Source organism: Dicentrarchus labrax, unplaced genomic scaffold, assembly GCF_905237075.1.
Source record: "Dicentrarchus labrax unplaced genomic scaffold, dlabrax2021, whole genome shotgun sequence".
Lineage (NCBI taxonomy): Eukaryota > Metazoa > Chordata > Actinopteri > Moronidae > Dicentrarchus > Dicentrarchus labrax.
In genome coordinates this window covers 83381-101131 of record NW_026136953.1, presented here as the reverse complement: position 1 = coordinate 101131, position 17751 = coordinate 83381, and the positions used below count along the sequence as shown (strand labels likewise).

The 17751-nt window shown below is 50.9% G+C and overlaps 3 protein-coding genes across 3 annotated transcripts; all 3 read left to right on the top strand.

Annotated features, from left to right (window-relative positions):
• The first annotated feature begins 465 nt into the window (after nt 1–465).
• On the top strand, nt 466–5557 carry LOC127360843 (nematocyst expressed protein 3-like). Its single transcript, XM_051395265.1, has 5 exons — nt 466–1306; nt 1391–1527; nt 1610–1681; nt 4133–4949; nt 5008–5557. The coding sequence occupies exons 1-4, from the start codon at nt 1235–1237 to the stop codon at nt 4608–4610; spliced, it is 759 nt and encodes a 252-aa protein (XP_051251225.1). The 5' UTR covers nt 466–1234; the 3' UTR covers nt 4611–4949; nt 5008–5557.
• Nucleotides 5558–7437: 1880 nt separating this feature from the next.
• LOC127360838 (uncharacterized) lies at nt 7438–11724 on the top strand. Its single transcript, XM_051395260.1, has 10 exons — nt 7438–7505; nt 8730–9270; nt 9365–9681; nt 9765–9872; nt 10245–10388; nt 10547–10551; nt 10686–10772; nt 10871–11127; nt 11231–11414; nt 11464–11724. The coding sequence occupies exons 2-10, from the start codon at nt 8732–8734 to the stop codon at nt 11722–11724; spliced, it is 1902 nt and encodes a 633-aa protein (XP_051251220.1). The 5' UTR covers nt 7438–7505; nt 8730–8731.
• A 4380-nt stretch (nt 11725–16104) lies between these two features.
• On the top strand, nt 16105–17311 carry LOC127360841 (uncharacterized). The gene is made up of 3 exons (XM_051395262.1): nt 16105–16857; nt 16951–17146; nt 17238–17311. Exons 1-3 carry the CDS (start codon nt 16182–16184, stop codon nt 17302–17304), a joined length of 939 nt encoding a protein of 312 aa, XP_051251222.1. The 5' UTR covers nt 16105–16181; the 3' UTR covers nt 17305–17311.
• Nucleotides 17312–17751: the final 440 nt, after the last annotated feature.

Sequence of the window (17751 nt, the reverse complement as noted above, 5' to 3'; positions counted from 1 at the left end):
AATAAAATAAAAACTGGTGAAACACAGGAGGCAACACATCAACGAAATAAATTGTGTAAAATTAAATCGTGATGCAACGTGCTAATTCCAGGTGTGTTTACACTGTCAAAGGTGCAGCTCAGGAAGTATTATGCATATGAGAAATGACAATCAGAACACAAGGTAAGTTGGTTATTACAAATTAGTGGTGTGAGAGAGTCAATATGCATATGGGACAGAATGTAAAAAGGACAAATCCAGACAGAGAAAGTGGAGATTGTGACATTCATGATTTTTTATTGGTATTGTTTAAATAAAATTATAGTGAGTTGAATTATTGAATAGTGTCACTCTTAATTTTCCAAGTCTGATGTGTTGGTCCGGAGATGGTAACGGGCCGAGTTCCCTCCGCTCTCTATCCTGCATACAGGTTCAGGTGAATAATGAGGTGTGGAGATGGTAATGAAAATGAGTAGGGATGATGATGATGATGATGATGATGATGATACAACACGTCAAGCTCGGCCTTCCCAATGTGAATTTAAGAGGTAAGTGATACATTTGAAATTGGTAAAAGTCCATGGTGCCGTATGAGTTATGTATAAGGTTGTAATAACATGTTGAATAACTATGATGTAATGTGTTGTGAATTATCTTGTGTGTGATGTGCTGTAATTAATCTATGTGTCATGTAGGTCTGAAATTAAGTTGTCCAGCTCCCCTAGCCAGTGGGAGAAGATAGCACTGGCTGTCTCTGTAGTCCACTGTATGTTGTCAGTTTGTGTTATGAAATCCTGGTCCGGGAAAGCTGAGAAATGTGTATAGTGTTTTATTATGTGATTATTGATTATTGCCAGATTGTGCTGTTCTATTGCTGGTAGATGTGGTGAATGGTTGATAATAGGAACGATTATGGAAGCATTAGGGAAGGCCGAGCAAGCCTTGTTGACCACAGTTCTGAGCTGTTTCACAGAGGTGTTGTGGGGATCCTGAGCCCTGTTATTTAGGCCCACCGAGAGGATCAGCACTTTTGGGTTTCTGTTAATTGGTGTTTTTTCCAGAATCTTCCAGAAATGATAGAAGGAGGCTCCCGGGTAGCTGTCAGCCTGGACAAAAGGGTGGTTAAATTTGGGGATTCTGTGTATGTTTGAATCCCCCAGTATGGCAATTGGTTTATTAATTTTGAATTCCCAGTCCCGCAGCTTGCGGTTGTCTCTGGCCTGATGGTAAGTGGGGTCAGAGGCTGTGTCTGCGCATGCGCCCGCGCCCCGGTGGGGAGAGCCCCTCGGCTCGGTACGTCTCCCCGGCAGGTGTATTTTTGGAATGGGTGAGGAAAGATCAGAGTTGGAATAGTAGTCTGTCATGTTGACTTTTTGACCTAAATTACTCATCATTTCATTTTTCCTCACAGATTCTGTGTTACACCGGGGAGCCGCCTCTGCCTCAGTGGGTGCGCTCTCCCCACCCTGATGTGATCTGGGCGCGGGCGCCGGGAGATGGAAGGTGCCGTTTAATACTGACCCCAGGCCAGACTCTGCATGAACGCAGGTAGGTGTTGGGGTGCTACTGCGGGACTGGGAGCCCTGTGTGTCATTATTGTTTTTTTGAGTAATTATGTTTGTTACTCCAGGCTGACAGCAGTCCTCGGGAGCCATGGCATTCACCGTCCTCTGGGGGCAGCGCCTGTGGGGGGAAGTAGGAGGTGAGTGGTAGTCTGGGACTGGGGTGTTGTCCAGAGGCTGTGGAGAGATGTGGTTAGGCTGAGGAAAAGAGGGCTCCGTGTTAGGCAGGTGAGGAGGGAGGGAAAAAGAAAAATCCTCATCTGAATCACAATATTTCAGGGGGGAGGAAGGGTTAGAAAGAGTGGCTGTGGTGAAGAGCAGATCATGTGCAAATGTAATTGTGTCTGGATCGATTCTGTTGCCGTAGCGTCTAAGAGCCCATTGTGTGGCTACTGTAAACGCCAACTTGTTGCCAGGGGTGTTAAGGAGATGTGTGATTATGTCTTTGTAATGTGCTAATAAAATGTGCATGTTTTGCCATAACCAAGTGAGTGTGTTTTCTTTGAGTGTGTCTGTTGTGTTTTGTGATGGAGAGGATGGTTTTATGAAGCTGGCCAGGGTTAGGGTTAGGGTTAGGGTTGTTTTGCGTAACATCCCTTTAGGAATTTCGCCCTCCTCAAAAGCCTGCTGTATGTTGTTGTGATGATGTGTGGCTTGTATAAGTTTTAAGTGATGTTTAGCTGCAAAACGGGTGGATGTGTCCAGTGCCTGTTTAATTGGTGTGTGTGTGTTCGTATGTGCAGTGTTGTTTGTGCCGTGTGTGCTGCTGTGTCTGCTTTCCGGTCCGCTCTGTGTGTGGGGAGAAAAAGAAAAAGAGAGAGAGGGAGGGGTCCTGTAAGTTGCAGCCGCGGGTCTGCCTGCTCCCCCCGACCCCGCTCGTGTCGGGGTCCGCTGCCCTCCGCCCTGTGTGCACCCGTGTGTGTGTGACCCACCTGCGTCCATCTCGCTGCATGCGGTTGTTGCGGTTTCTGCGTCATGTCGTTCCGTGTTTCCGGGTTCTCTGTGGAGTAGACTGGGTGGAAAAAGTCTTATTTCTTTTTAATCCAACAGAGGAGGAAGCCGACAGTTGAGGGAGAGGAGGATGAAGCGCTCAGGTAGGCAAGGTGTTCACACCGGGTGCTATTAAAACGTAACTTTTAATGATTTAAATTTAAAAAACCAACGAGGGTCCTGGTTCCGAATAATAAAGAGACTAATTAAAAAGTTTAAGGAGCGGCAGCGGCTCCGCTGACAGAGCAGGATCCCCTGACGTTTCGTGCCTCGCCGGCACTTCTTCAGAGGGGAAATGAAAGGGGGAAAGGGTTAGGGTTAGGGGGTTAGGGTTAGGGTTACCTGCTGGAGGGCCTGGTGCGGTGGAACGAGAATCGAGGCAGGGCGGCAGTTGAGGGAGGACAGAGGTCGGCGCTGCGTTGCTACAGTGCCCAGCTGCAGCACAGCTTCGACCAGCTGACCCAAGAGCTTCTTGGGCTCACGCTGGTCGACACTTACACCGTGCCCAGGGAGTACACAGGTAAGTCATAAATCTGTCTGAGGTAACAGTAACGTTTAACACCTGTCTTAGGTGTCTGTCATTTAACATCTCCTGACACTCCAGGGACTGATGAGGAGGAAGCGGGGGGGGCAGTGATGAAGGGTTCGAGGAGGAGGAGGAGGAGGAGGAGGAGGAAGAGGAGCCAGAGGAGATTCGTCTCCTCGAACACCACAGCGCTCTCCTTCAGTCCTCAAACCTCACCCCCCCCCCGCTTGGACCTAATGGAGGTGCAGCAGGCTGAGGAGGAGGACGTTATCGGGCCAGACGGTCGAGGCAGCTACCAGCATGTCGTGGCCCTGGCCCAGGCCCTCGTGGAACTGCGCCACCGCCGCTACGTCACTCCCAGGCAAGCCAGAGAGGTCACCGCTCTCTGGCTGAAATTGAGTGACTGGGACAAGGCGGCGGTCACATTCCCCCCCCCGTCACCAGGACCGGCTCGTCCAGGGCCGATTCAGGACCACCCAGCGGCACGCTCACACACCAGGGGTGGATAGTGTGAAGCGGTAAGCAGTCACAATAAATTTCCAAGCTTTGTTTGGTTCTTGTTCTGTGCTGTCAGTCACTAACTAACTCACTCTCTCTCTCTCTCTCTCTCTCTCTCTCTCTCTCTCTCTTCTCTCTCTGTGTGTCAATGTAGTGCGGTCCTGGGCAAGGGGGCGGGAGCGGCGCAGTCTCCCGATGTGTCGAGGCTTGTGGAGGCTGTCCTGCTGGACCTCAGCATCCTCCACTGCAGTGAGGGGAGGACGATTGCCGGGGTCCGCATTCATCGCTGGAGTGCCGTCATGAGGGACTATCAAACAATTCGAGAGAATGTTTATAGTTGTGCAGCCCTCATGCAGGCACCCGCATCCAGCTGTATGAGGTCAATCAGCGGACCCTGACGCAATGTTAAGACCTGATCCTTTCTCTCACATCTGATCTGAAGTGGCATTGTGTGTGTGTGTGTGTGTGTGTGTGTGAGAGTGTGTGTGTGTGTGTGTGTGTGTGTGTGTGTGTGTGTGTGTGTGTGTGTGTGATGTCATGATTACTAATGTGCATTTGTTACATTCTGTTTTTTAAGGCACACCAAGAGGAGCAAGGCGATGATGAGGGACACCATCGCCATTGCAGTCCCGGGGCCCAGCGCTTCCCAGACTGCAGCGGAGCCCCTGCCTGCCCCACGGACTGTGCTGCAGCAGCCTGAGCAGCCAGACCAGCCCCTCCAGCACCGCCTGCCTGCGGACGCTTCTGGTCTGGCTGCCACCATCAGAGGGCCGCTGGCCCCGGAGCTATACGACCTCATCGTCGCCAGCTCCTCAACTGCCACCACCTCCTCCTCCTCCTCAGCCACCCCACAAGCCTCCACCAGTGTCAGCGCGGACGCCGTCCGTCCACCAGTGCCAGCGCAGACGCCGTCCCGTCCGCCAGCGCAGAGGCAGGTGTCACCCCCTCCACAGCCACAGCTGCCACTGCTCCACCAGTGCCTAGAAACACTGCCTGGAGGCGCAAGCTCCAGGAGGAGAAAGAGCGTCGTGCCCGGGAGCTGGGAGAATATATGAAACCAGCAAAGAAGGTCTCCCACTTCAACTGCAGGCACTGTGGCCAACCAAAGACGCGGGCGTTTGGCCACAGCCGCTACAAGACGGAGACCTTCTGCTCCCGGGCCGACGGGAAAGGGAGAACTGTGGAGCAGTGGCTGGCAGAGGTGAAGGGGCGTGATGGTGCAGCCCCCCCCTCCCTGAGCGAACACTTTGTGTGTGTGTGTGTGTGTGAGTGTGTGATGGGGCAGCTCCCCCTCCCTGAGCGAACACTTTGTGTGTGTGTGTGTGTGTGTGTGAGTGTGTGTGATGGGGCAGCTCCCCCTCCCTGAGCGAACACTTTGTGTGTGTGTGTGTGAGGTGTGTGGTGGGGGGGCCCCCCCTCCCTGAGCGAACACTTTGTGTGTGTGTGTGTGAGTGTGTGTGATGGGGCAGCTCCCCCTCCCTGAGCGAACACTTTGTTTGTGTGTGTGTGTGTTTGGGAGGGAGGGATTTGTAAATATTGTGTATATAGTGTATTTAGTTAGTCAGTTGTGTTTGTTAAATTAATATTATGTATATAGTTGTCATATATAAGTTATACCTTTTTATTTGTCCCACAATGGGCAAATTCCAATATCTATATAGTTGTATATAGTTGTCTTAATTGTTTTAGTTTAAATAAACTTTTCTTTTTTTAAACCAATGCTTTCTCCTGCTTCTTTCTGCCTTTAAGAAATTAAATAAATATAGGGAAGACTAGGTATCTAGAATAGGTGCCTGATATCAGTAAATCCCCACAAGTTACAGTCACAATACATCATTCCCTCTCCTCACTTGAAACTAGGGTCAAGGGGTCAACCAGGTCAGGTTCAAAGGCTTACTTAGAGACTAGGTGAGAATTGGCCTTTTACAAGTGGACATTGTAAAACAACAGGGGGTGCCGAGGGGCCTTCACTTCTCACCTCCTGGCTTCCTGATTAAAACAACAGGGGGGCTCTTATCTCCTGCGAGAACTTGGGGGTTTGACCGGACTGAGAGAGGGCCGAACTGGTAGGTGTGTCTCCCCCAAGAGGGGTTTCAAAAAAAAGGCAAAAAACAGACAGTCAATTCATTCAAGCATTTTATTTGGACAGAATGGAAGGCAGAAAAGCAAAGCGAAAAACCAGACATGTCACTTCATTAGGTTTGTTACAAATACACTTTTTAAAACTACATATGTGTTTCTATGTACCTTGACTAACAGAGTTCTGTATTGTATTTTATATTTTAGGGGACTACGACTGCACATCCTCCTCATCCTCCTCCTCCTCAGCCTCCTCATCCTCCTCGTCATCCTCCTCCTCCTCCAGCTCCTCTCCTCGACAGCTTCAGGCAGCAGAGCCAGTGGCGGGGACCAGCAAGCCCACCCGTTGCACTGTCTACAGGCGCAAAATTAAAGCGGCAAAGGACAAAAAAGTCCTCCAAAGTACCAGGGGAAAGCCACAGCACCAGCCTGGGGACCCCTGCTACATCTGTGACCAAGCACGCACGGTGGATGGTGGCCACGCGTACTTCAAGGGCCAATACTTTTGTGCTGTGAAAGAGGGCCCTGGAGGACGCACAGTGCAAGAGTGGACCAGGGAACAGCTTGGCCCTGGTGAGCTGCAGAAGCTCCCCAGAACAACAGCCTGGAACCTCAAATGAAGGTATGAGAAACCAGAGAAACCGGGGGGAAAGTGAGGAAGCCCCACAAACTGAGGATCTGCCAGCTCTGTGGCCAGCCACAGCAGAAAGACTTTGGCCACAGCCAATATGGGGGAGAGCACTTCTGTGCTCTTTATGAAGGGAAGACTGTGGAGCTGTGGCTGGCTGAGAAGAGGTCAAAAAAACATTAAAATTATCCAACTGTACTGTATCATCCAAGCACCTTATATGTTTCATCTGTTCATTGCACCTTATATTTTTTATTTTTACTTTGGACTGCATTATACTGGTTATTTATACATTTTTTATATTGCATTCTATATTGCTTTTTTTGATTGTGTGTGTGTGTGTGTGTGTGTTTGTTGTTACTGTGTGTAATGCTGCTTCTACACTGCAATTTCCCTGCTTATGTTATACATTTTTAACCTTTCTAATAAACATTTAATTGATTAAATCCTTGTCTTCTCTATTTAAATATTTTTTAACTTAACTTTTTAAACCTGGAGCCATTCATGAGGCCAAAACCATTCAAATATTAATGTACATTTAACCAAACAAACCTGGAGCCATTCATGAGGCCAAAACCATTCAAATATTAATGTACATTTAACCAAACAAACCTGGAGCCATTCATGAGGCCAAAACCATTCAAATATTAATGTACATTTAACCAAACAGGTCTCGTCGCTTTAAATGCGTGCGGGGCCTTTAATTCTCCGTGTCGCCGCCGTATGATAAGTAGCCATGTGCTCGGGATGACGTAGGACAACAGCTTTTGACTGACACATGTCGAGAGAAGGGGGGGAAAGGGGGGATCGTTCCAATTCTTTGGCGTTATAATCGGGAGAAATAGAAGGAGAGGCTCTTTGGGGCTGCTTTTTATCACACGAGCCCGGGGAAATGCGGCCGACCGGGGGCCGGGGGGCCGGCTGCGCGCGCCGCCCTCGGCGCTCCGCACGGCTCCCTTGCTTCTTCGCGCAATATGACCAGCAATGGTCTCTGTATGCCAGCCAATGAGCAGCAGCCAGTGCTGTCGAGCGTTAGTCGAGCGTTGTCAGCTCTGGGCCAATGAGCAGCCAGTGCTGTCGAGCGCTAGTCGAGCGTTGTCAGCTCTGGGCCAATCAGCAGCTCGGATTGTCGAGCGTTAGTCGAGCGTTAGACGTTAACGCCCACCTCTTAACCTCACCGGCTGCCGTATGCGACGGACAGAAATCCCCGTGTGTATTTGAGAGAGCAGTGAGATCTGAGAGAGTGAGTAAAACCAAAATAAATAGAATATTAATGTACTGATATGATGTACTGAATGGAGTTAATGTTTTATTACGTTCTGCCGGCACTCTCTGGTTAGCTTATGCTAATATTGAACGTGGACGTCAGGCGTCCTGTTTACACATTTAAACCATATTTATACTTCGAATTTCGACTCCAAACTGTAGTAACTACATCTACAGGGTCTAAGGAAGATAATCAGGTAGTCTGTTTATAGATTAAATACATTGTGAGAGATCGCCAGCCCTCAGAAAAGTAGTAACTAAAATGACCCCATTCACCTCCTTGTTTTTAGTTAGCAAAATCGCGGCTGGTCTGTTTACACATTTAAACCATATTTACACTTCAAATTTTGACTCCACATCGTTGTACCAGCATCCCAAGGGTCTTAAGAAGTGAGCCAAGTTGTCTCATCACGTTTTTAAAGCGTTTCCAGAGATCGTCAGCTCATCACAGCAGTGGCTAAATGCTCATTCATTTCCAACGCTTAGCATGCTAATAGCGATTTATATGCTAACGCATCTAAAGCACAGTTAAACTTTAAATATCAACTCCACACAATAGCAGTACAACATCCTAGGTCTCAACAAGTAAACACAGTATGGGAATACTATTTTAAACACATTTCACCGATCGGTAATGACATCGGCGGCAGTGCTAACTTACGCTAACGTTACATTGGCTCGCTGTTTCACTGCTAACTGATTACTGTATAATATATAAGCTGCCTTTTCGCTGTAGCACATAATCTGTTTAAAGATTAAATACATTTTGAGAGATCGCCATTATGTAATGTAATGTAACGTAGCTGTAGCTAGGATGCTACAGTATAATTACAACATGTGACGATCTCTGAAAACAAAATTAAAGTATGAAAAGACTATACAGTTAATGTCCTTAGAGCCTTAAGGTTATAATATCACCAGGTGAAATCAAAAGATAAAGTTTAAGTGTATGTTTTATACATTAACAATAAGCCTGTTTGTTTAATGGCTGCCAATGCATAGGGGGCTAACCCTGGGCTCATTATTTACCTGTTGTGTCACGTGATGTTAGTTTGTTAACGGTAATGTTTCAATAGTGAATGTGAAGTACCAGTATATCATTAATCTTATGTGTGATATTCCTGGTAATATAGCAGTTAATATGTAGTTTAACCTGTAATGCTCCTTTAATGCTGTGCTGTGTCATTTCTTGTCATTGTAGAAATGGTTTTTGCAAAACTGCAATTCACAGCCTCGCAGCAGCTTCTCCTGCGGGCCTCTGGTGAGGCGGTGGCCTACATCGCCGCCAAGGGGCCACGCGGGGCCGCCGCTGCTGCGAGGGCCAAGAAGCCGGAGGAGGTGGAGAAGGAGGCACAAGCCCACGTCGTCTCCACGGGCGGTGACCCTGGGAACCACATGCTGGTGCTGAGCTGCCACAGCATCCAGTTTGGGAAGTACCAGGGTCAAACGTTCCGTTGGCTCCTGGAGAACGACGTGGGCTACACGGTACAGTTGGTCGCCAGCCGGGAGCGGGAGAAGAGTGCCTCCGACAGCCCCCTTATGGCCAACAAGGACGCTCTCGCCCAGTACTCGTGCACCCACCCGGAGTTCGCTGAACACATAAGATTCCACCGGGCGCACGAGGAGGCCCGGGCTCGTGCCAGTCAGCCCGGGTGTGAGGGCGAGGCCCTTGTTGGCTTTGGGAAGTTTAAAGAGGACACCCTGAAGGACCTGTACGAGTCCTCTGATAAGGACCGCCAAGGGTGAGTGATTGGTGCTACACACAATGGATTGTGAATTGCTGTATGTCATTATTGTTCACTAATGTGATGCCGTCCATGTTGTAGATTTGTCAAGTGGCTTCGAGGGAGGACACTGCACCCTGGGACTGCAATGGACGCCGCCAGGAAGTACATCCTGGGCCGAGACGCGAAGCGGTCGGCAGAGGCGGCAGCTGCGGCTGCTACCCCCCTCCACCCACCAGCAGCCGCAGCATCAGCAGCAGCGCCCCCACCACCACCAGCAGTGGCCCCAGCAAGGCCGCTGCTTCCACCGCGCTGTAGCCACACAAGCCGATCGCCTCCAAGATCGCCGCCGGCGTCCCATGGGCCCAGGTGAGCTGCAGGCCAAGGTCAGGAAGCTGATGACCACACCTGCACAGCCTGCAGTTCGAGGTAGATCTCTTTCTTTCTCTTTAACACAACAGAGTACAGTTCACTGTACATGATTTACTAACCATTGCCCAACCCCCCCATAGCGGTGTCTACATCCTTCAGAGACCAGCGCCCCTCGGTTCCGCCGCCGCCCCACGCCACAGAGGTGACGGACGAGGAACTGGTCCAGATGGCCACTGACATAGAAACAGGTAACTGGCACCAAACTGGACGTGTCACATTTGCCATCAATATATATTCTTCTGTCAGTGTGTTTGTATTAACTGTAATTGTTTCATTTACTGGTCGCTACAGCTGATGCTTGAAGGACAAAGGTAGGTTTGGCAGGTAATATAGCCATCTTCGTAGGTGGTAGTGCCATCCTCACTCATGTGGCGGTAATGTAGATTTGATTAAACGCCTTCACATGTCTACTTCCCTTGGCTCTGCTGCATCTTGTAGCACTAAACCTTCTGCCCTAATCACTGGCATACTGCATGTCATCAACACTCAGACTCACTTAGTCTTGTCCCATGACTATCATTGTGCTGAATCTATTTTGTTGTGTGTGACTGTGTCTGAAGCTGACGTACAGGTCCTTCAGACTCTCCCGCTCCCGCTGGTGGTGACGCCTCCATCTCCACCTCCTCCGGCACCGTCGGAGGAGGTGGAGATGGAAGAGGAAGGAGAGGAATGTGGAGCAGCCCGCAGCTCCCACTCCTGTTTCGGCTGAGGTACAAACACACACACACACACACACACACACACACACCCACCTGTACTCATGGACGCACAACTCAGTGGAGTCGACTGTCAAACTGCATGTAGCACCGACTCAGCCTCCTTACAGTGTGTTTGTTTGTTTGTGTTGTTTTTTTCCTCACAGGCCCGGTTGCCTGAGAGCTGGCGGACAGCTCTCACCGTGGAAGAGCAGGAGTGGATCGGCCGGGAGCCGTTCCAGCCAGACAGCAAGGGGAGGACTAAACTCACCACGGACCTCAAGCTGTGGTGGGATCCCCCCTCAGCCCCGGCCGAGTTATACTCAGCCACCCGCCTCACCAGCTGCCTTCTTCGCATGTCGGCTGTTCCTCTGGACGCCCCCTGCGTCTGAGGTAGGCACGCCACCTCTGCATCTCACATCACCACACTGCGCTCTTTTCCTCCCATTCATCTGACTGATTGTTTTCTGTCTCTGCTTGTGTGTCTGCAGGACTACAGAGGACCAGATGACCAGCCGGGGTACCTGGCCGTGGTCCAGTTGGCCACGGCCTTGGTGGGGTTGCGTTTCGAACCGGCCTTGTCCGAGGGGAGGGTAGATGAGCTAATCAGGCTCTACGAGGCCCTGTCAAAATTCGACAGGGACCGAGTAGTTTACCCTCCCCGCTACAGGGACAGGCCAGCTCGGGGGCGCTTCAAGGCAGCGAAGCCTAGCCGCACCAGTATACCTGGTGTGGAGAACATGAGACGGTAAGGCTACACTTCCATCACACGTTTCCCTGACGTACACACGAGCTATTGTAATGTTCACAGCATGCTCATATCCATCATTGTTTTTGTCCGTTGTCCGCAGCTGCCTGGTCGGACAGACCTCTGGACCTGCCAGCAGTCCCAGTGCAAGCCGGCTGGTAGAGGCAGTGTGCATCCAGCTCTGCCGCGTGTGCCCCTCAGCCAGCCCCACACGTCCTCCCTTTGCCGCTGGCCGCCGCACGTCACGCCGGCCCTCAGCTGCCTGCACTGCAGCTGCTGCCAGGACAGCAAGGACAACAAGCAGTGCAGGCAGCACCTCCTGCTCCTCCTCCTCAGCCTCTCTCTACGTACAAAACTGAATGGCTGAGGAGGAAGAAGGCCGAGCAGAGGGCAGCGGCACCGCCAGGAACAGGTGTCTCTGCCCGGGCCGGCGTGCCACAAGTACAGAAGTGCAGGAAGTGCGGCCAGCCAAAGCGGAGGGAGACCGGACACACCCGTTACGGCAGTGGACATTTTTGCTCTGCTGCGGCGGGTAAGAGTGTGGAGGACTGGCTGAGGGAGATGAAGGAGAGGGACCAGGGTCGAGACCTGGACTGATTTCGCACTCTTGCTGGGGCAGGTGTATATAGTTGTTTGCAGTGTTGTGTGTGTGTGTTTTTTTTTAAAAGACATTGACTTTCCCCTCCACAAGGACCGGGACTTTGCCGCAGTGTGGAGGCTTTCTACCAACACCGGTCCACCCACCCTGCCACAACTCTTCTACAGCACAGTGACACTCTGCTTGGAAAAAAATGTGTGTCCCATTCACACCTGTATAACACGCTGTCATGCCTCTGTGCTGTTCTGATTCTATGCACTGACAAGTCTTATAGGCCTGCTGTGTGTCTGCTGCCTGTCATATGGTTTAAGGGGGGGGAATCATTGTGTGTCCCATTCACACCTGTATAACACGCTGTCATGCCTCTGTGCTGTTCTGATTCTATGCACTGACAAGTTTTTTTATTTTTTATATTTTGGACATGTGGGTATGTTCATTAATGTGATCACTGTTACATCAGTTACATCCAGTAGCTGCGACGCAAGATATCGGACTGCCATTTGTGCTGGTTCATCTGCTGTTGCCACTGGCTCTGTTGCTGCCAAAAAAATAAAAAGCCTTGTATGTACAGGTACTTCACACTGTAATGCCCCTGTGTTATGTATCCATGCATATCTGTGCTGAGCTCTTATACTATGTGTCTGCCTGCTGTGATTGCCTTGTGCCACTGCTCTGTTCTGCATCACCATTTATTATTATTATTATTATTATTATTATTATTATTATTGGATTGTAGTTTAAATAATCTATTTTGCTCTGTACTTCTGCTGTGTTTGATGTTGTTGTTGTGAAGATGCAGAACACAACAACAATATATTTAATTGATATTTATTTCACTGAAGAAAAAGTGGAAACAAATCATACACAGCATGTAACTTTAATTTATACATAAATAATTTATTTACCCTTTTTTACTGAGAATTGTATTTTATTTGTAAAGCCCTTTCCACACTGATATGCTGCACTGTCCTGTATCCTGGACATCTGACTTCATATTTCAAATAAATTGTCATCATTTTATACTGGTATCATTGTTCTCTTGTCCTATATCAAATTTAAAGCAATAAACACTGATGATACATATTCTCAATAAACACTGATGATACATATTCTCAATAAAATGAAGACACAGGAGATAAACCGTACTGTAAATGAAAAATCCATTTATTATTGCATTGCCTGGCCTTGGAAATATGCAAATTCATTATCATTTATAGACTCTATACAACGGTTCCAAGCATGTTTTAATCATTTTTTTATATTTAGAGAAGACATTTCGACGCTATGCACGCGTTTCGCAGTTTGCCTCCGTCGGGATTCGAACCGGCGAGCGGGAGTGCCGTTCCGCACGTCGACCGCGCGTCTTTTGCGCTCTAGTGCGCATGCGCGGGTGCCGACCAAAACAGAGAAGAACGCTGGGGGAGCGCCTCTGCTCTGGGACAGCCTTCGTCTCTGTACCTGTGTTCCACATAAATGTCCCCACCTACCGATTTCAGAGGCTATCATTGGCTCATGCTCAAATGGAACAGGCCAATGGGTGAAGGCCAGGTCAACCCCATTGGTCTGTTCCATTTGGGTGCTGTGCTGTGATTCGACAGCTCGCCGCATGTCCCGCCCACCCCCAAAGCCACAGCCACGGTCAGTGTCATTCATTCATTCGGACTGAGCGGCGTTTGAGTGAGCGGACGGACGGACATTCACACAATATTATAAGGTTAGACAAACTTTATTGTTTGTAAAATTATGTGCTACATTGAAAAGGCAGCTTATATATTATACAGTAATCAGTTAGCAGTGAAACAGCGAGCCAATGTAACGTTAGCGTAAGTTAGGACTGCCGCCGATGGCATTACCGATCGGTGAAATGTGTTTAAAATAATATTCCCATACTGGGTTTACTTGTTGAGACCTAGGATATTGTACTGCTATTGTGTGGAGTTGATATTTAAAGTTTAACTGTGCTTTAGATGCGTTAGCATATAAATCGCTATTAGCATGCTAAGCGTTGGAAATGAATGAGCATTTAGCCACTGCTGTGATGAGCTGACGATCTCTGGAAACGCTTTAAAAACGTGATGAGACAACTTGGCTCACTTCTTAAGACCCTTGGTATGCTGGTACAACGAGGTGGAGTCAAAATTTGAAGTGTAAATATGGTTTAAATGTGTAAACAGACCAGCCGTGATTTTGCTAGCTAAAAACAAGGAGGTGAATGAGGTCATTTTAGTTACTACTTTTCTGAGGGCTGGCGATCTCTCACAATGTATTTAATCTTTAAACAGACTACCTGATTATCTTCCTTAGACCCTGTAGATGTAGTTACTACAGTTTGAAGTCAAAATTCAAAGTGTAAATATGGTTTAAATGTGTAAACAGGACGCCTGATGTTGAATGTATGTTAATGAATGGGCACAGTATCATTGAGTACAGTAATAGACTGTCAGTAGGATGTAAACAGTGCATGTGTAGCAGATTACTGACTTAAATCTTATTTCTTGTCTTTCTAGAAAATGCAGCCTATTTTCCGCTTTGAGGCAAACCTTGACCTGACCCTGCGGGCCTCTCAGGAGGCGCTGGCCTTGAGCCGCCGCCAGAGGGGGGCCTCTGCCTCTGCCACTGCCCTGGTGGTGGTTAAGACCCCTGAGCTGGTGCGCTCTGAGGCAAGAGACAGGGTGGTGCAGAAGGGAGGTAACCCCACCGATCACCATCAGGCTGTTCCCGCCGATGGTGGCAGCCATCGACAGGCGTAGGATGCTCGAGGGCAGTCCCCAGACCATGAGGGGCGTGGACGACACGCTGGTGGGGTTCGGTGTTCATAGTGACCTGACCTACAAGACCCTGTACGAGTCGACGGACCGTGAGCGGGCAAGGTAAGTTGTTTGTTTGTTTGTGTGTGTGTGTGTGTGTGTGTGTGTGTGTCTGTGTGTGTATCTGTGTGTGTCTGTGTGTGTATCTGTATCTGTGTCTGTGTGTGTATGTCTGTGTGTGTGCGTGACTTTTTTACCCATTGCATTTCTGTTCTCTTTTTTAGCTATGTACAGTTTGTGAGGCAGGCGGCACCCACAGCCAAAGCGTCCAGGTTGGTGGACTTAAAAAAATATGTGCAGGCCCGGGATGCAGAGAAGGCAGCCCTGGCAGCACAACCACCACAACCACCCCTGGACGCTGTTGGTCCCCATGATGGACCCTCGGATGCTGACCTGCTCGCTGCCGCCATGGAGGTCGACCCGTGCAGGGATGCCCCATCAGCCGTGCCCCCCTTCTCTCTCTCCCAGCCACCGGAACGTCCCCTTCAGGACAACACCTGTGGGGAGAGGTCAGGCCCCGGCGCACAGGTATGCTCAGTGATGACATATTGTGTTGTAGTGTGTGTGTGTCTGTGTTCAGTACACTAACGGTCTGACACTGCTGTGTGTTTCAGCTGCTACCACGTGGCTGGAGGCTGACGCTCCCCGAAGAGCAGCACGACTGGGTGGGCCGGGCACTGTTCAGGAGGGCACCCAACGGGCAGGGTGTCCTCACATCTGAACTCCGCCTGTGGTGGCACCCACCAGGTGCCCGGCCCCTCTACACCCAGCCACCCGCCACAGCCCACCCCTTTTTCCAGAGTCCCTTTTTCCTGTGGGTGCCCTACAGGATGTGGGCGTACCACCTCCGCTGCCCCATCGTCGCCTGTGGGGGCAAGCTTGCGGGGAGCTGGCCTCTACAAGACGGTGAGGAGGGTCTTGGACAGGAGCTGCTGGTACTTCATGGGCACGGAGTACCTGGAATGCAGCTCCTGTCACAAGAAGATGCCGGGATGGTCGCAGGACATCTTGGGACAGCTGGACATGGCCCATCGTGAGCAGTTTCCAGCAGTTCTCACGTACAAGTAAGTAATGTAAACAGTAACAGCAACAGTAATGTATTTCTGTGGTTTTCTCCAGTAACCTCTGATCACCTCTTTCCCCTCCCAGGTTGTCCTGTGACAGAGCTGTGATCGGGCTCATGAAGGAGCGCACTTTGGGCAACAGTGCGTCTCGCCTCCGTGCCTCTCTGGTGGAGCAGCACACCAGAGAGTGGATGGCGCGGTCGATGCTGTACCTTTCCGTGCTCCGCAAGCTTCGGGTACCGGGCGCTGCGCCGCTGGCGGCGTCGTCGCTCCCAACCATGCACCCGGTGCCCACAGTGCTCTGGCTCATCAACGTCTACGTCAGGGACGCCTTGACGAGGCTCGACGAGACGAGAGCCAGAGTCACTTCCATCTTTGGTGATCTTTTGAAGATGGACTCCACCAAGAAGGTAGGTTTTGTTATCCACCACAGCGTGCCGTGTACCCAGTGTAATGTTTGTTTTGTCATGTGTCTGAATGTTGTTGTGTTGCTGTGTCACACAGATCACCAAAAAGCTTGCGGGCGGTGCTGCCGGGACGGCCGCCTGGGTCACCAACGTCGGCAATGAGTACGGGCAGGTGCTCATGTCCGTCCTCACTGCAGCTGAGGGGGGCGGACTTGTCGACATGGCATGGTACCGCGAAGCCGGGAAGGCCCCTCCAAGGGTCCTGTACGTGGACCGGGACTGCTGTGCCACCGTGGGACAGTGTCAAACGTCCAAGCTGTTCCACGAGTGGCACGAGCTGGTCGTCAGGCTCGACGTGTGGCACCTCATGCGGCGTTTCGCCAGAGGGGTGACCACCGACAGCCACCAGCTCTACGGCCTCTTCATGGCGAGGCTCTCCTTCGCCATTTTTGAGTGGGACGCCGAAGACGTGTCCCGCCTGAGAGGAGCCAAGCAGTCCGAGGAGGGGAGGGACGCCCAGGAGGTCAAGCTGTCCGCCAAGGAGCTCGCCCGTCACTGCCGGCGCCGCACCAGGGGTGCAGTGGAGACGGAGCGGCTGGTCCAAGAGGTGCTGGACACCTTCTGGCACGTGACGGACAGCATGGGCGTCCCTTTGATCGACCGCGCCCGAATGGAGGAGATCTGGAGCACGCAGCGCCGACACCTCGACTGCATCCAGGACCCTGCGGGAGTGGACCTCTACACCAAGACGGGAGAGCTCACCAAAGGCGGGGTGAGGCTCCCCGTCTACCGGTGCGGCCGAGGCTCCACTTCCCTGGAATCGTTCCACCTGCACCTGTGCCGCTTCATCCCAGGTAAGTACATGTGTGGTTTACAACACAGACTCAATTATGTATTTGTGTGTTTATTTGTCCTCACACTAACTGTGTTGCTTTGTTTCTGCTTAGGACAATCTGCAAGTGATGTACACTTCCAGGTGTACCTGCTGGAGGGCCTGGTGCGGTGGAACGAGAATCGAGGGAAGCCAGAGGTCGGCGCTGCGTTGCTACAGTGCCCAGCTGCAGCACAGCTTCGACCAGCTGACCCAAGAGCTTCTTGGGCTCACGCTGGTCGACACGTACACCATGCCCAGGGAGTACACAGGTAAGTCATAAATCTGTCTGAGGTAACGGTAACGTTTAACACCTGTCTTAGGTGTCTGTCATTTAACATCTGTGTCTCTGTGTGCCCACAGGGGAACTCATTGGGGTGGAGTACCTGTTCTCCCAGACGGGCGCTGTGCTGCAGAAGGACCTGGATGATCCTGACGCTCCAGGAGGGACTGATGAGGACGAAGCCGGGGGGGGCAGTGATGAAGAGTTCGAGGAGGAGGAACCAGAGGAGATTCGTCTCCTCGAACACCACAGCGCTCTCCTTCAGTCCTCAAACCTCACCCGCGTGGACCAAATGGAGGTGCAGCAGGCTGAGGAGGAGGAGGAGGAGGAGGAGGAGGAGGAGGAGGAGGAGGATGTTATCGGGCCAGGTGGAGGCAGCTACCAGCACGTCGTGGCCCTGGCCCAGGCCCTCGTGGAACTGCGCCACCGCCGCTACGTCACTCCCAGGCAAGCCAGAGAGATCACCGCTCTCTGGCTGAAGTTGAGTGATTGGGACAAGGCAGCGGTCAAATTCCCCCCCCCCGTCACCAGGGCCGGCTTGTCCAAGGCCGATTCCGGACCACCCAGCGGCACGCTCACATGCCAGGGGTGTGG

Coding starts and splice junctions, on each gene's coding strand:
- LOC127360838 (XM_051395260.1), top strand. CDS start 8,732: ATGGTTTTTGCAAAACTGCAATTCACAGCCTCGCAGCAGCTTCTCCTG. Junction 9,682..9,764: donor TGCACAGCCTGCAGTTCGAG/GTAGATCTCTTT, acceptor ACCCCCCCATAG/CGGTGTCTACATCCTTCAGA. Junction 11,128..11,230: donor GGTGTGGAGAACATGAGACG/GTAAGGCTACAC, acceptor CGTTGTCCGCAG/CTGCCTGGTCGGACAGACCT.
- LOC127360841 (XM_051395262.1), top strand. CDS start 16,182: ATGTCCGTCCTCACTGCAGCTGAGGGGGGCGGACTTGTCGACATGGCA. Junction 16,858..16,950: donor CCTGTGCCGCTTCATCCCAG/GTAAGTACATGT, acceptor GTTTCTGCTTAG/GACAATCTGCAAGTGATGTA. Junction 17,147..17,237: donor CATGCCCAGGGAGTACACAG/GTAAGTCATAAA, acceptor GTGTGCCCACAG/GGGAACTCATTGGGGTGGAG.
- LOC127360843 (XM_051395265.1), top strand. CDS start 1,235: ATGCGCCCGCGCCCCGGTGGGGAGAGCCCCTCGGCTCGGTACGTCTCC. Junction 1,528..1,609: donor CAGACTCTGCATGAACGCAG/GTAGGTGTTGGG, acceptor TTGTTACTCCAG/GCTGACAGCAGTCCTCGGGA. Junction 1,682..4,132: donor CCTGTGGGGGGAAGTAGGAG/GTGAGTGGTAGT, acceptor CTGTTTTTTAAG/GCACACCAAGAGGAGCAAGG.